The sequence below is a fragment of the Marmota marmota genome, unplaced genomic scaffold (assembly GCF_001458135.2).
Source record: "Marmota marmota marmota unplaced genomic scaffold, marMar, whole genome shotgun sequence".
In the NCBI taxonomy this organism is placed as follows: Eukaryota; Metazoa; Chordata; class Mammalia; order Rodentia; family Sciuridae; genus Marmota; species Marmota marmota.
Genome location: NW_026000068.1, coordinates 11,187,522 through 11,205,618, shown reverse-complemented (window position 1 = coordinate 11,205,618; position 18,097 = coordinate 11,187,522). Strand labels below are relative to the sequence as shown.

The 18,097-nt window shown below is 40.0% G+C and overlaps 1 protein-coding gene across 4 annotated transcripts in view; it reads left to right on the top strand.

Moving 5' to 3' along the window:
• Dnah5 (dynein axonemal heavy chain 5) overlaps positions 1-18,097 on the top strand; it is a 282,316-nt gene that overhangs the window by 155,992 nt on the left and 108,227 nt on the right. For all 4 annotated transcript variants that reach the window (XM_048814008.1, XM_048814007.1, XM_048814009.1 and 1 more), the window contains 9 exons: positions 317-504; positions 824-1,018; positions 4,444-4,578; positions 5,755-5,862; positions 7,512-7,665; positions 12,065-12,211; positions 14,581-14,822; positions 17,274-17,450; positions 17,987-18,087. In XM_048814008.1, the coding sequence (XP_048669965.1) occupies positions 317-504; positions 824-1,018; positions 4,444-4,578; positions 5,755-5,862; positions 7,512-7,665; positions 12,065-12,211; positions 14,581-14,822; positions 17,274-17,450; positions 17,987-18,087 (1,447 nt within the window). The remainder of the gene's footprint in view (positions 1-316; positions 505-823; positions 1,019-4,443; positions 4,579-5,754; positions 5,863-7,511; positions 7,666-12,064; positions 12,212-14,580; positions 14,823-17,273; positions 17,451-17,986; positions 18,088-18,097) is intronic.

The following is an 18,097-nucleotide window of genomic DNA, read 5'->3' as shown; positions in this document are numbered from 1 at the left end:
CATTTTAGTGTCAATTTTAAGGGTTATTTTCTAACTTTGCAAAATTCTTTTGGAGACTCTTGAATCTTAGCAGTGTTGTGTGGGTCCAGTGTTCCTATCGCCTGCCTGTTGGAATGACCCATTATTGGTGCAGGTTGAGTATTTACAGATGATACCCATCTGGGAGCTGTTTTGGGCCTCTTGTTGTATAACTATTTGTTCATCTTTATTTTTGAATAAACCTATCTCTGGCTCATTTTGTTAGCTGGGTAATGTCCTTTTCCTTATTTTCAGAATGATGCACTAACTGGATTTTCTATTTAATTTTCTTCCTAAGGACTGGCCCAGTCTGGATCCTGGGGTTGTTTCGATGAGTTTAACCGGATCGATCTGCCCGTTCTCTCCGTGGCGGCCCAGCAAATTTCCATTATTCTCACGTGTAAAAAGGAGCGTAAAAAATCTTTCATTTTTACCGATGGAGACAATGTGACCATGAACCCTGAATTTGGACTCTTTCTAACCATGGTAAGAGCCGCGGGGAAAGCCGCCGAGGAGCGGCCTGGTCTTTCCTCCTCTCCGTGGTCACGTGCGACCTGCTTGCCGTGAATGGAAGCTGGCACTGTCACTTTCTCTCCTGGTTGAAAGTCCCTGGCATTACACCAAGCTCCCGAGAGTAGCTCATGGCTTGGTCCGTGCAGGTGGAGGGGGGTTGAGCTATGGAAATGAGCCTCTGGTTGTCACTCCAGGATTTTTGTGTACATAATGGATCTTCGGATGTCATGCTGCTTTGTGCTCATGGCCCCAGGAACATAGCAGTCACCCTTGGGTTTTGTTTTTGGTTTAGAATCCTGGCTATGCTGGGCGGCAGGAGCTCCCAGAAAACTTGAAGATTAACTTCCGCTCGGTGGCCATGATGGTCCCCGACCGGCAGATCATCATAAGGGTGAAGCTGGCCAGCTGTGGCTTCATTGACAACATTGTTCTGGCCAGGAAGTTTTTCACACTCTACAAGCTGTGCGAGGAACAGCTTTCGAAGCAGGTGGGTCCCTCCCGAAAGGCTCTCTGGATTGTTCTATTCAGTGAAATGTTCCCGTTTTGCAAAATTGGAGTTTGCAGTTGTTGACAGAGTACCTTACTGATACCAAACATGGCGTATCATTAGAAAACTGATATTATCTGCATAGTTTATTGTGAAGGACATTTAAAGAAATTAGAATTCCTTTAAATAAAAATAGAAATAAAGCAAATACTGTCCAGACAGGTTTAAGAGCCAACATAACTTGGATATTAATATTTATGACCTATGTCACCTGTACGGTATTTGTATTGTTATGGTGTCCAGGCCTCCCAACATTTCTGTTTTTGCCTTCTAAGCTCAGCAGGTATCTGACCAAGCGTTGCTAACAATCCTGTTGTGAACTCCTGCTAGTTTCCTCTATTGCTTGGAATAACAGGATCAGGCACCATGAAATTTCAGAGCTAAGAGGCATGAAATGAATCATAGTATTAGCTATTGTATTAGTTATCTGCATTAACTAATTAATTAACTGTTTCAACTAATACTGTTCCCCTGTGTTAGTTATCTATTGCTGAGTAATAATCATATCACAAAGAGTGGCTGAAAACAATACACATTTATTATTTCCCAGTGTCAGGGGGCCCGAGGTCACTGTGACTGGGTCCTGGGCTCAGTGTCTAACCGACAAACTGGGCTGCAGTTTCGTCTGATGCTTAGCTGGGGAGTGATCTACTCCAAGCTCACCCAGGTTGTTGGTAGAATCCTGCTCCTTGAGGTTGTAACTGAGGGGTTGTTTCTTGCTTGCTATTGGCCTGAGTTACCTTCAGTTCCTACAGGTTAGGAGTAAGTAGGTCATTCCGGATGGGATTCCCCAACATGGCTCTGGCTTTCTCAAAGTCAGCAAGGAAGGGGTTCAGCACAGTGAGTGCTCACATAGTCATGGGTACGCAGTCACATGCAGCCTGTGGTCTCTGCTGTATGTCAGAATCAAATCACTGGTCCTGCCCAGACTCAAGGTGATAAGGTCACACAAGGGCATGATGCAGGCAGGCATTAGGTCACATTTTTTTTTTTAACTAAGAATATTGTGTTAGTCAGTTTTCTGTCACTATGACCAAGATACCTGACAAGGACAACTTAGAGGAGGAAAAGTTTATTTGGGCTCATAGTTTCAGAGCTTTACTTCATGGTGGGCCAACTCCATTGCTCTGGATCCAGGGTGAGGCAGAACATCATGGAAGCGTGTGGCAGTTGCTGTGTTCATGGTGCCTGGGAAGCAGAGACGGAGGGAGGGCGGGGCATAGGGGGGATGGATCCTTGCAGGGCACATCTCCCGTGACTCACCCGCCCCAGCCCTGCCCCTCTGTCTGCAGTCACCCCCCAGTGAGTCCATTCAAAAGACGGTGGACTGATCAGTCACAGCTCTCACAGTCCAATCATTCCACCTCTGAACACTCCTGCGGTCACACAGGAGCTTGGGGAGACACCCCATATCCCAACCATAACAAGCCTTGCTAACGGATGCACTGGACAAACCGAGGCTGTTCCACGAACAGCACCTTCAAACACAGGCAACTTCGTAGGTGACCTCCGAAGGCTTCCGTCTCCAACTTCTTTGAATCGGAATCTTTTTAGACTCTCAGGATGGACCAATTTACATTCAACGGATCTTTGCTGTGAGTTCTCAGCTGCACACAGAGCCTCTGACCTGGCCGGTGAACCTTCCTGGCCAGCCCGGCCCTAACTCATTGCTTTTTGCCACCGACATTGTTGGCCTCTGCGTATCACTTCCTTCACTCACTCACCCTTATCTTTCCCTCTGTCCAAGAAACACATACTCTGTGTGTTGTTCTTGCCTGTGGAAAGCTGCCCACTTCACCAACTCCTGCCTTCCCCTTGCCGACTCTTCACTTCTTCCTTCACTCCTACGGTCCATGTTCACCTGTTGTGAAATGACCTGATCAATGTGTACACAACCGTCGGCCCCGTGTGGACATTCTGGGAATCTCCCTTGGCACCCACATATTTAACTCAGAGCCAGTCCTTTTGGGAGGTTTTCCCTGAGGAAGTTCACCCACCAGCCCTTTCAAGTCACTGTTGCTTTTGTGAAAGTTTATTTATTTTTATTGTTATTCTGAGAATGCCAATTCCTCGAAGGCAGGAACCCAGGCTGAATGGCTTGATGTGCTCCATCCTCCACAAGACCCCTACTGAGCGAGGCACATTCCTCCACTTACCTTAATGATGTAGTTTTTATTTTTTGTTTTTTTCATAGGCAAAAAATTATATAATATATTGTAAAAATATATAACATTACATCTGCCCTCTTTACTATCTTAAGTGTGCAGTTCAGGGGTTTAAAGTATATTCCCAATGTTATGAAAAGAATCTCCAGAACGTTTCATCTTGAAAAATGGAACCTCTATGGCTACCAACCGTCAGCTTCCTCTTCCTGCCCACCCGCCCCCGGTACCCACCACTGTACTTTCTGTTTCCACGGATTTGACCAATGCCTTATGCATTGGTTAAATCCTTGTGGACTTGACTTGGCACAATGTCCTCACAGTTCATCACGGTGTGCCTTGGAGTTCTTTCTTATTGTGGCTAAATACCACCTCATCGTGTGGAGATTCCCCATTTTGCTTATCCATTCATCTGCTGGTGGACATTGGGTCGCTTCCACCATTGGGGTATTGTGACTAGTGCTACTGTGAATACTGGTGTGTGAGTGTCTCTTTGAGAACATGCTTCCAAAGAGGGATGCTGGTTCATATGGTAGGGATCTTTTCAACTTTTGGAAGGATCACCATCCTGTTTTCCACAGTGGTTGGGTAACTGGATTTTAATCATCCACTTTACATATGCTGAAATTTAGCAGGATGGAGCTTTCACAAACACATACCCAGGACAAACCCGGGGCTCGGCTTTCTGATTTACCCTCCTGCTTCCTCCTCCAGGTAATCCTGAAGTGCAGCTGTTCCTCCTCCTCCTCCTCCATTGCCCCATCTTCTTGCTTATTAGTAAAAAGTCATGTGTGTGTTGTGGGGGCGGAGGTGTGACATGGTCACGACTGAGGTCCAGTTTAATGCTGGTTCTGAATTTTAGCTTTAGAGACATGAATACATTTTCCCATGTGTGATTAAGAAGTTGTTAGAGGGGGACATCTGTACTTTACAAGGAAATGTGCACATTTTTCTGTCTCCATGTATCTGTTCGTTCTCATCTAAGGGCTTAAGCTAATGATGATACGTGGGAAGAGTTTTTGGATTTTTGCTATTTGCCCAAAAAGTATATAAATAAAGAAATTTATTGCTCTATTCTTTGTATGAAGTTTTAAAAGGAAAATCAACATTCGTTCGTTATTGTAAATTTGTCTTCTGTCAAATTCAAGTTTCCATGGATAGTTTCATATTGAAAGTAAGCCCAGTGTCTCTCAAATTCTTCAGGTCCATTATGACTTTGGTCTGCGTAACATTCTGTCAGTTCTGCGGACATTGGGGGCAGCAAAAAGAGCCAACCCCACAGATACAGAATCTACTATTGTCATGCGTGTGCTACGAGACATGAATCTGTCTAAATTGGTAAGGTTCACAGATGGAAATGTTCTACCTGCTTAAATATCAGTTACACTAATTAAGCACAAATGAGTTTTAGAAATAATTATTGGAAATGCCTAATTATCAGATAAAGTGCTAGAGAACATAGCTTCAAATTATACTTTTTCAGAGGTTCTTTTTGCAATGACTCTTATCTAGTTTAAAATGTCTATTCCAAAAGATGGTGGAATGAGATGGACATTATTACTCTATGTACGGGTATGATTGCATGAAGAGTGTTACTCTACATCATGTACAACTAGAGAAATGAAAAGTTATGCTCCATTTGTGTAAAAATTAAAATGAATTTAAAAAATGAAAGTGGGTTTTTAAAAAATGCACATGTTAAGTAAGTTTCCAAATACCTTAAATCATTTTTGTCTTGTTCAACTACTCTTGCCTTCCTCAGTCTATGGAGACTGGTAGAAAAATTTATTAAATTTCACAAATGTGTAATAATTTTATACTCTATTTATCCTCCTTTTTATACTCCTTTTTACCATCACACAGGTATGTTGGTTCTGTTTATCTAGAGAACCCTGACTAATATAGTACATACTATAGTCCATGTTTCCCAATTTAAACTAAAAAAAAATTTTTTAAATGAGAGATAGTAGGAAATTCATGAATTAATTTGGTTCATGAATTTATTTTGAAATAAAACTTGATCATGCTGTCATCTTGTATAAAAATCCATTTTTATTGGGCATTATTTATAAGTACAAACTATTGGACTGTGTTGTGCACACTTAGGGTGAATCTCTGCCTCAGTTTGCCAACCACATGCAACTAATTTTTAGAAATCTCGTCACTGAGACACCCAGAAGCCTCTTAACCTTGGGCATCTCTCACTCCAATCAAGGTGACAATTCATGTTAACCATCACATCTACCTAACTAGGTATTTTGTGGAAAGGTTGTCATGCAGATGGTATTTCCTTTCTACTTTCTTCATTTCTCAGTTTTAAATTTTTAAGAAAATTATGGTAAAGATGAGAAGAATATTACTCGACTTTGATGAAGGTGGTATTTATTAATGGTAATGATAGTTCATGAATTATTAATACAGAAATAACTTGGACCATGTTGGGTATTTTTATTTATCGATATATTCTTATGTTGCTGCTCAAATAGTCTGATTTTCCTTTCTTTTCTTTTTTAGATTGATGAGGATGAACCATTATTTTTGAGTTTAATTGAAGATCTCTTTCCAAATATCCTTCTGGACAAGGCAGGTTACCCTGAACTGGAGATGGCAATCAGCAGACAGGTAATATTGCAATCAGTGAACAGGTAATATGGCCATCAGTGGACAGGTAATATGGCCATCAGTGGACAGGCAATCAGATGGTTGCCTTGCTCATGTGTGGCGTGGCTCTGTGCTTGGCCTTGGCATTTGCCACATTGCTGTGGTCTCCAGACTCCTGTCTCTGAGTGTTACTTGCAGTGGACTTATGTGGCCTCTCAGCTATTGTTCTTGAGATTTGTTCCTTAGGCTCTGGGTGGAGGGATCCACTACCCTATGCATACCATTCCGGGTCTGGATTTCCCATGGTACTTGCTGCTGTTTAATTTTTACAGTCTTTCCATGAATGGAAATTAATTACAAGACCTTGTGCCTCAATTTTATTTCTCATAAAGAAGGGTTTGGAAATAAAAAGTTGTTTCTAAAAGTAGGTGATTTGTTCATATTTATAAGATGCATTTTAGTTCCTTGAAAACATTTGCAATAAAAATAGAATGCAGTAGCATTTGATATATGTTTTGCTTAAAATTAGTATATAAATGTCTGAGTTTCCTCATCATTTGGCTGAATTTGTAGCACTACCGAAAGAAATAAGTATCAAGTAATTATAAGATGGTTTATATTAGGGCTGGGGTTATGGATCAGTGGTAGAGTGCTCACCTAGCATGCATGAGGCTCTGGGCTCAATCCTCAGCACCACATAAAAATAAAATAAAGATATTGTATCCACCTAAATCCAAAAAATAAATTTAAAAAAAAGATGGCTTATATTAGTTATTTGTAGTGCATGAAAAATCTGAAGAGCAAATACATGGCATAAATAATGTGTGATTATTATTCAAAGTTATTTAAATAAAATAAAAATCATTTATAGTGAATTTAAGCATAGCATGATGGTTAAGCCATGCATGGATCTTGGAGCAGAACATTTGGGCTCAAATCTCAACTTGAGAGCTACAAGTTGAACATCTTGGGAGATTGTTCAGTCACTCTCGGCCTCAGTTTCCTTAGTTGTATCATGAAGATTTCAATAGTAATAATCTCATCGTCTTGTATTGAAGGTTAATCCTAGAATAGTGATAACTTTCATACTCTGCAATTTGGTAGATAGAAACTATGTAGATATAGCTATTATAGAAACTAGAAAGACAGTTGAAATTTATATGGAACTTCAAACAATCTGGTATGTCATCCACTTTTCTATTATAAATATCATCTTTCAAATTAAACATTCAAAATACATTTTACACTGAGTCTTTATTCTAAAGTTGTTCCTTACTTGTACATTCAAAAAATGTGAATATGTTTTCAATTCCCAAAGAGAAATGCAGATGTGTCTTATTAGTATGGGATGTTTTAGTTACACTCAGCCTGATTTTTGTCTGTGTATATTTTTTGTACAATATGTTTTTTTTTATTGTGGTGAAATACACACCATCAAATTATTACTTTAAACATTTTGAAGTGTGCAGTCAGTGACATTAAGGACATTCACATTGTTCAGATATCCCTTCCATTTGCCTTCAGAAGTTTTTTTTATCTTTGCAGACTCTATATCCACTCAATGCCAATCTCCTGCTCCTTCTCCCGCTCCTGTGTCTATGCATCTCTAAAGCACGATAGTAAGTCACATCATTGTGAATGTCGGCCAATGTGGGGTTTCGTTGTTTCAGGTGGAAGAAGCTGGCTTAATCAACCATCCTCCTTGGAAACTGAAAGTCATCCAGCTGTTTGAGACGCAGAGGGTGAGGCATGGAATGATGACCCTGGGGCCTAGTGGAGCAGGGAAAACCACCTGCATCCACACCTTGATGAAGGCCATGTCAGGTACGGCTGCCAATTTCATTACACATTTAAACAGTTGTAACACACTTGAATGCCCACTAGGGACATGCAGGCAGATGCACGAACATATTTTATAGGACGGAAGGCTGCTTTACTGATTATTAGGTGCATTTAAGAGATAATGTATTACACTAATGGACCAGAGAGAGGAAGCATTTTTAACGTGACATTTTCACAGTGCTATTTGTTTTACAAATGCTATGTCATTTGATTTTCATGATGATCTTGAGAGGTGCCCATTATTATCCCCATTTTATACAAATACCAAGACTCAAATTTGGAAATGCTCCAAGTCAGAAGGATGGTAAGCAATGGGACTCAGAGTTAAGGTTAAGACTCACTAACAAAAATGCAGACCTTTCCCAACACACCATGCTACTTCCCAATGAAAACATAATGCAGCATTCTACTTCCCAATAAATAAAATAAAATTTCAGTCTCAGCTCTGATGTGTGGAAAATCATCCTGATCATAAACTGCCTCCCCACTTTAATCAGATCTGGTGGGGTTAAACGAACAAATGCACTAGTGGCAAATGCCAAGGCCAAGCACAGTGTCCCTAGTTGTCTTCTTTCTAAGCCACTCACCTTGGGTCCTCTAAGGATAATGATATTGCCATGTTTATGATTATTTTTTGCTCCCTGTTTTTCATCAGATATTTATTATTATTTATAAATATATCAGCAGCCCTTAGCTCTGAAAGAGCCAACTTCCAAAATTTCATAGAACTTTGGCTGTTGGAATGCTCCATGTCATCCCACAGGATAAAGGTGTTGGTTGGGTTTTGGGTCAGCTCATGGAGCTGCAGTGTGCAGATACTGGTGCATTGTTGGTGGCTGCTGGAGCTTGCCAGTATTTAATTTAGGTCCCTGTGTGTGTTGGATGTAGTCTCTGTCCCCTCAGTTGTTGGAGGATGTGAATTCTGTGCATCAGAACTCTGCCAGAATGTTCTAAGATGGAAACAGACTCTGCTCCTAGCCAGCACCTACCTCCACGAAAATAGAACTCACACCTGCCAGGTTTATCATGAGATTTTTCATGTATGCTATTAAGATTCTGTCTGGGGATTTTATAGTTTTAAAAATTGTGTTTTCCCTCTGAAAAGTATGCTCAGTATTTTCATTATAGTTGTGAAGCTGTTTTGTGCTAAGAATAAACTTGTAAATGCACCTGGTGTAATGACTTGAACAAAATTAAGTGCTAAATTTTAAACAGTATGAATACTCTGTATATAATATATCTAAATTATGTAGTCCACATGGTATCATTGATTTTGGACACGATCCTTGCAAAGGTGAATTAATTATTAGATTATTTCTTAACCCAACACTTGGTTTTGGGACATAAGGAAAACATTTGTTATCCTCAGTAACACATTGTTTCTTGCTGAAAATTTTAATTATCCAAAAGACAGAGGACAATGGGGTAGAATTTCTACTACACAACCTGGGTGTTTGTTCCCTGATAAAGTTGTGGTTTGATCATCACATAATTTTAATGTTCTGGACTTTGAAGTTCTGCCAGGTATACTAGCAGTAGGAAAACAGGTATGAGAAAGCATGCCTCTGTTTTTAAGGTGACTGCAGTGTGGCTGGGGGAACAAACCTAGGCATAGATAACTATAACTCAACAAGGAACTGCTATGAGCAAGCTTTGGACATTATGCTGTGAACAGAGGCCAAGGAGACTGGACACTTTGCTAAGTGTCTTACAGAGCAGGTGCTACTTCATCTGAGGCTTGAGCAGCAAATGGATAAAGATATTTTTAGCAGAAAGAAGAGTCTACAGGTAGGAAGGACTGAAGAGAGCATGAGACATCTGGAAGTGCTTTGGTGTGGATGAAGTGCCCTTTGTTCATGGGGTGGGAGTGTGGGTGATGAAGCTGGTTATGCAGGTATGGAAGGTGCAGCTGGCATCCAGTGCCACTCTTTGGCCCTCCCCTGCTGTAGATGCAGCTGTGTTGGAGAGCCCTCCAGACCCCCACCAGCTTCAGAATGTCTCCCAGATTTTGAGCCTTAGAACGTTGAAGCAGGGAACTAGCCCAGCCTAGAAGTCAGGGTTGGTGGGAAATAATGTTTCTGAGGCAGCCATTCTATCAACCAATGGGAGAAGACCCCATGGCAAGTGTCCCACCTCTTGTCTTTCTTTTTTTATCTTTGACCTATTCAATGCACCTTTTTATTGCCTTCTCTGATTTATTGTCTTGGTCTGTCTATCCCTTCATCTGAAATTCCCAGAGTCCAAGTCCTTGTTTCAGGTCTGCTTTTAGATGGGTCTCAGGTAGGGCACTGGGTGGCATGAGGGGCTGTGTGACTCACACTAAGCATGGAGTTTTGTTCTGTAGGTGAAGGGAAGCCACCGAGCGGGGGAGGGGCATGATCACCCTGTGGGTGGAAGGCCATCTGATGATCATGGAAGAGCAGATAAGGGGCAGCAGGGGCAATCTGGAGTCCATAAGAAGGTGACAGCAATTAAGAGGTGCCTACACCAAGGCAGAGTCCAGGAAGGTCAAGAGATGCTAGGAGAAGCAAGATGAATTAATCTAATCAACATTGTAAAAGTCAAGCGCTGTTCCTTAGAGTGCTCTTATGAGAATGTGGTGGCATCTTAATAAAAATGATAAAAATTCTACCTGTTCCATCATGAAATAAATCTCCATAGTTTCTCTTCTTTTGTGTGCAACAGACCAAGTCCAATTTTTCCTTTGTGAAAGTGTCATACACTGTAAGATTTTTTTAAAAAAGAACTTTATGTATTTATATTTTTCATGTGGTGCTGAGGATTGAACCCAGTGCCTCTCGCGTGCTAGGCAAATGCTCTGCCACTGAGTCACAACCCTAGCCCCACTGTGAGATTTTGCTGTCCTTTTGTGACGTGTGATGAGATTTGGAAGAAAGAAAGAATATGGTGTTGCCAGAGTGTTATGGAAGTCATCAGTTGTTAAAGCTGAATGGCAGCTCTGTTGAACTTCAGCACCATAAAATATCAGAAAGAATTGCCCAAGTTGTTTTTGTGATTTGCAAAAATTAGAAATATTGTCCAATTTCCTAACTGCATGTTTTAGTCAGGAAAACGTTCTCTTTTCTCCAGAGAAACAGATCACTAAGACAGACAGACACACACACACACACAGACACACAGACACACACACACACGGACACACACTCACATGTGTGTATAGACTTCTAATGAGTAATTGACTTGTGTGCTGAAGGAGGCCAAGAAGTCCCCCTATCTGCCATCTACAAACTAGAGGCCAGGGAAAGCTGGAGATGTAAATTAGTCCCAGAGATCAAGGGGAACTAATGACTCATATCTTACTCTGAGGGCTGGAGAAGATGAGATGAACTGTCTTAGCTCAAAGGCGTACTCAAGAAGAAAAAGGGATGTTTTGAACAACCAACAATAAAAAAAAAAAATAAAAAAAAGAAGAAAAAGGGGTGTCTTCCTCTATCCTCTGCATTTTGTTTTGTGGGGGCCCTCAACAGATTGGATGATAACCACACATACGCAGGAGGAAGATCTACTGAGGCCACAGATTCCAATGCTATTCCTATCCAGAACTGCATATTGGTTAAGGGATTAAAAAGGTACCATTTATTCATAGATTGACCCAGAAATAATGTTTAATCTAGGCACACTGGGGTCAGTCAGAGTGACATAAAGAAATTAACCATCACAGTGGGATTTAATGTAATATCGTTTCTCATGTGCATATCTAGGTATGGTTGTATTATCTGATCTTCACACAATTATGTAATATTTCAGCATCTATTTTTATGATTTTACACTTTAAATAATTTTCTTCACTCTTCTACTCACTAACTACAGTCCCTTATGTGCAAACTTCCAGCCCATTTAAAAGTACTTTGAGGATTTGAAAGATTCAAATGCATTTCTTGAAGATGGCCACAAAAGTCCTCGATGCATACAAAATTCATTTATTTTATCTTTTCCAAGATAAGCAAGAAAAGGTATCAGAAAACTAAAGCTGATAACGGAGAGGTGGAGGCATTTTCTAGCTGATATTTCAGGCACAAGATTTAATCTAATATGCCACAAACTGAAGATACCCTGAGCTGTGAAATTTAGAGAAGGTCTAGATTATAGTAGCACCTTCATAATTCCCGAATGGTACCCTTTCAATCCCTTAAGCAATATGTAGTTTTCTTTACAGAGATAAAAATGTGCTTTAGTCAACAAAGTACAATGAGGCTAATTATGATAGTTTGGGATGCACATGACATATCTTTTCCATATAATTTTACATTTTTCATATTTTGAGCACTTGCTGACGCTACACCACAGTTTTGTGCTATGTTGCTTAATGACAGTTCATTGCACATCTGAGATGTTTAAAATCTGGATTTACTTGCTATAGATTGTGGAAAACCACACCGGGAAATGAGGATGAATCCCAAAGCAATTACCGCCCCACAGATGTTTGGTCGGCTTGATGTGGCCACAAATGACTGGACTGATGGAATATTTTCTACCCTTTGGAGGAAAACGCTGAGAGCTAAGAAAGGTAGAAGATGAATTACAAGTATTATTTTTAACATGCACTTCTAAATAAAATCCTTGGTGGCTGGATAGAATTATTAAAGCAATAGAATCCTCCATATAATACATTAGTCAAGACTAAGAAGTCATAAATCAGTTTGATATCTGTGAATGTTGAAATAATGAAATTATTGATTCATATATTTAAACCTCCCATTTGAAAGAATAGTTTTTGAAACAATATTTCTGTATCCCTATGATATCTTAGAAAAAAATAGATGGAAAAAGCTGTTAAGAAAAATTTGATAGTATTGAATAAAGTGATTCTATCCTAACTTTTCATTGAATATTTTTAAAATGTTACTTTTAGTTATGTACAGTCAATTTAAAAATACTGATTCTGCTATAAAATCACAAGAGAAAATGAGCTTCTTTGGAGAGAAAATCGTATCTGTCAAAAATGAAGTCTATATTGAACTTGAAAATTATTCTGTTTAAGATGGACACTGGTGTTGGGTTGTTTAAACAGACAGTAAGGGCAAGTGGCTCAGTCTGAGCAGCATCTTGCTTATGCATGCTGCAAATTGAACCCAGTGTTCTCAGAGTGCAAACTCAGATGGATGGTGGTGTCCATTCTTCTCCCCATGTTTTCTCACTTCTGAGTGAGTAAAGGAAGGAAGCCGCAGGAGCAGGAAGAACACAGGAGAAGGATAGCTGTCGGGCTCACCTCCTGAGGCTACCTTCTGCACCACAGGGTCTGTTGAAGGCAGAGCCAATGAGGTGCTCATGTGGAATGCAGCTCATTGAACTAGTATCAGTTGTCAGAAGAGAAATCAAGATGTTCCACTTCTGAAGAGTGCTTAGAGATTGTTTTTTTATTTGTTCCAAGACTCCAGTGTCAATGCAGATCTCATGACCCAAGTTCAAAAAGAAGGGCTAGGAGAGGATTTTCTCTCTCTCTTGAAAAGGCAACAGGTGCTTTTTGCTTTCAAAGTGACTTGTGATTAGATCACCATGGTTTTACTCCCTTGCTAGTCCAGTGGCCTTGATTAGCATTCTCAAAGCATTGTATTTGAAATAGAACATTTCAGCCTTTACTCACTTGGCCTTGGCATCCCCCATCCTGCTGGCTCTCCTCTCACTTCTGCTTTGTGGACAGGTGATGGAGGGTCCAGCAAAGGAGACCCCCACCAGGAATCTAAATGTTGCCTTGCCTCTGCCTTCAGACCTCTGGTCTCTGTCTACACTTTGCAGTTAGAAGAAATTTACCCAGTCCCATCATTATAAATGCCACCTCTAAGCTGATGGCTTCCACATTTTAACCTCAGCCAACTCAGCAGTTCTGCTGGGCTCTGGACATTAACCTGTGCATACTAGAATTTATTCCACACCTCTGCCTGTCTGGCCCTACTTGTGTTTCCCAGAGCACTCACACACTTCTCCCTTTCTCCTCTTCTTGCCAGTCCGATTCAGCGTCTTACTGCTTGGTATATATTCACTTGTCTTCATCTGTCTGGGCTGCAATAATGCAATACCACAGAATGGGTGGTTTATCACCAACCAGAGGCTTATTTCTCAGTTTCGGAGGCTGAGAGTCTGATATCAGGGTACCTGCAAGGCTTGACTCTCAGGGGGCTTTCTTCCAGGTTGCAGACTGCTAACTCCTTTGTTCTCAAGTGGCAGAAGGAGCAAGAGTTCCCTCTCTTTTACAAGGACACCAACCCCATTGCTAAGGGCTCCTCTTTTATGGTCAAATCATCTCTCAAAGTTGTACATTCTAAGACCATCGCCTTGAGAGTTGGAATTTTGAAATATGAATTTTGAGGGGAAAAAGTATTCAGTCCTTTGCATTACTTTAAACTTATTCCTGCTCAGGGCCTTCACACTTTCTAGTTCCACTGTCTGGAAAATTCTACCCCTAGATCTTTCTATTCTTTATTTTCCTTCTGGAATCTTCCATTGACTGTCTTATCTAAAATGGCACCCTAATCCTTTTACCTGCTTAATTTTTCTTATATATTTTTTCCTCTACTTATTTGTTTGACAGTCTTTTCTACCCTTAGTTGAAAGCTCTTTGAAGGCAGGATGTTGTTTTATTTGCCTCAGTATCCCCAGGCCCTAGGATGGTGCGGTCGGACCCATGGAAGGTGCTTAATGAGTATGTGTCCAATGAATAAATGATTTTTAAAATTTGATTATGGACCCTTATGTAATTGCTATATATAAAAAAACTGTAGAAGTCCAATGTGCTAAAATCGCTACAATAATCATTTGGATCAAAGCTTTATTTAAAAGTAATGAAATTATTTCAAATTGCAGTCCTTCTTCCAGCTCTATAGCTATGTATATATGCACATGTGTGTGTATGCTTTCCCCCCTGGTGGGGCATTCTAGGGGAGCATATCTGGATAGTTCTTGATGGTCCAGTCGACGCTATCTGGATTGAAAATCTGAATTCTGTCCTGGATGATAATAAAACGCTAACCCTTGCCAATGGCGATCGGATTCCTATGGCTCCAAATTGCAAGATCATTTTTGAACCTCATAACATTGACAATGCTTCTCCGGCTACTGTCTCAAGAAATGGAATGGTTTTCATGAGTTCTTCTATCCTTGATTGGAGTCCCATTCTTGAGGTATGATTGACTGCTTCTTTTGTATAATTACAAAGGAAAACAGACCCTTTAGCATTCTTTGAATGTGTGTGCAGATTTTCCTGCAGCTGGCAGCCTAATTGCCTTTTTATGCTAATGTTGATGGAAGACCCTTGAATACACTGCGACATTCAAGCCCTGATTGCCCCTCTCAGGCTCCTTAGTGCTCTCCTAATCACTTTAGAACCGTGATTTCCAGGTAATTGCCAGGCCTGCAGTGAATCAATAATCCTGCCAAACTCTGTCTGAGGACTGAATAAGTAAAATTTAATTTGACTTCATTCAGGGATTCATGATATTTTTAAAAGGTACTCATTCACATAAAGTTTGGGAATAACCATCTTAGAATATTAACTTGAAGACAATTTGTTAAAATTGCCTATAAAGAATTTTTATGAGATTCAGTAGTTATAACATTAGTTTTAAGTTTATATTTGGAAATGATATTTTAGATAATCTCTCTCCTTTCATGATTTAGGTATATTATTTTATTATCACCAGTCCACTCTAGAATATACCAATTAGGATTAGATTAATAATAAAATACTTGGTATAATTAGATATTTTATTAATTAATCCTATAATGTAAGGCAAAGTGTTTATTCGATAAACCATGCAGCAAGTCATTTTTGATGTATTTGGTCCAATTTATCATATTCATTTATACACGCACATATTTGAAGATGATTTTATTGGAAAATTCTTAAAGGAGATATTTATTTTATATTGCCGCTATATTTTTTTACTTTCATTTTTATATTTATTATTTATTTTTATATTTATTATTTATTTATTTTATTAATGTCTTTCCTAAGGTTATACAACTCTGTGTTGCAAGGGGTTTAGATTTGGAGAGTGTTAAGATGTGAAGGAGTGGAGTGTATGGCAAAGTGATGTTGACATGGTTGACTATGTCACTAAGGATACTACAAGAAATTTCATATTTTACAATTAAATTACCTGTTCATGGAAGAAACTAAAGAACAAGAGTTCTTTAGTTTTGCAAAAGTAATTAATAATGACAGATTTTTAAAATAGAGATGATTTATCACATCCCCATTCTACCAAATTAGAACGCTGGGGGAGAAGACCCAGGGCTTCTTGTTTCTAAAAGCAAAATAGATCTTTCTTTCTTCCTGTTTTTTTTTTTTTTAATTATTTCCAGTAGTTGTAAACTCTGAGTGAAAAGATATTTATGTGCTTTTTCTCAAATACTTCAATTTCACAAGGGTTTTTTGAAAAATATTTTTAAAGTACTAGGTAATAAATATTTCGAGTTTGCTGCTGTAAAATAAGCTCCTATTATAGGCCCTACAGATTGAGGCTGATTAAGACCTTTACATTGATGGTATATCTACCTAATAATATTTTGCTATGCTTTTAAAGAAGGAAATTTTCTCTTGGACATGATTAGGAAGAAATGCGATTCACCAGCAATACACTGAAAATCTTGACAGCAGTGCAGGCCGGCTCCAGAGAATTATCGGCAGGCAGACCATGGAGCAGGGTGTCCTCAGCTGCAGGGAGGCAGGCTGGTTACCTGTCCTAGTGAATGTCTGTTTTTGGTCCCATCAACTAGAAAGTGTTATGTTTTGGTTGAGGTGGAATCATGGTAAATTCATGAATTAATGAATAATTCAGAATGGGAATTTTATTGCTTCTGTTCAGTGACCTCTGTTGTTTCTTGGAGCATTGAGCTGTTTTCTTGACTGAAGAGAACTTGCCTCATCTTAACAAAATGTTACCTGTCAAGTGGTGTTTTATGAATGACATGTACTTTCTTAGCATGGTGTTCCCCAAATAGCTGAATTTTTCCACTTTCTTGAATATACTTCAGTATTTTTCTGTATTGTTCATTGATTAAACTTGAAAAAATTAAAAGAAACGAGGAATTGTGGTAAATTTTTGCTTCCCATTTAAAAAATGTGGGTGAATTTCCTTTGCTCATTTTTTTTTTTTAAATTTCCTTTCCTTTCTGAGTTATTTCCATGAAGATACCTGCCTCCTCATTTGCTTCTAGCATATTTTTGAATCAGTTGAAGGCTGCTTCTCCAGCTTAGCCTCAAGGCCTGGCGGGTTGTGTAGTGTAGTGCTGGTGGTGTGGATGCACACTCTGGGTTTGAGTTCTGGCCTAGCCACCTACCAACTGTGGGATGCTGAGCTATTGCTTGATCTTTCTGGGTTTCTTTCCTCTTCTGTAAAAGGGGCATAATAATAGCTCCTACCTCACAGAGTTGCATGAAGATTAAATGAATTAATATGTGATAGTTTATAGCAAGACCTGGCACATCCTAAGTGCAGTATAGCCATTGGATATTATTATTGCTAATATAATTGCTATTATTATGATTATTATTATTGACATTTGTCCCCAAGTGGTCATTTTCCGGTTGCTAATAGATTGAATTCATGTACTAATTTGTGAACTCACAGGGATTTCTTAAGCAACGCCCGCCTCAAGAAGCTCAAGTGCTGCGCCAGCTGTACACGGAGTCTTTCCCAGAGCTGTACCGCTTCAGCATTCAGAACTTGGAGTACAAGATGGAGCTGCTGGAGGCCTTCGTGATCAGGCAGAGCGTGGACATGCTGCAGGGCCTGATCCCTCCGAAGGTGCGCTGTTCCACTTCAGGGAGAATTTCTTTCCTACTGACTGAGCCACACTGTGTAGAGAACATGATATTTGAGTAGATTTGGTTACAGTGTGTGTGTGTGTGTGTGTGTGTGTGTGTGTGTTGGGGGGGGCTGTTTGAAATGTGGATCCGCCTATTTTGTATTTCCTTCCTTCCTCCCTTCCTCCCTTCCTTCTTTCTTTAATATCTCCACCTCCTCACTCCCCACAAAAAGCAAGCCATGGATTTACAATTTTGCTGCTGGTTGATAAAAGTCATCTAGTAAAATATCCCTAATTTATTAAAAAACAAAAAGCAACAACAACAACAAAACCAAAGAAACAACAACAACACAACAAAACAAAACCGGGTGTTCCTAAAGAAGTTCCTTATTTGTCCCCGGCTGTATTCATCTTTCCCTTGTTCTTGTTTTGGGGGAGGGAACACTGACCCTTTCCAGGTGCATTGTTTTCACTGAGCCAAGTTTTGGTTTGACAACCGAGTGACCGAGTACCCGCGTGCTTCTTGCCTCCCCAGGAGCAGGGCGGGGAGCTGGGCCCCGAGCACCTGGGCCGGCTGTTCGTGTTCGCGCTCATGTGGAGCGTGGGGGCCGCGCTGGAGCCGCACGCGCGCCGCAGGCTGGAGCTC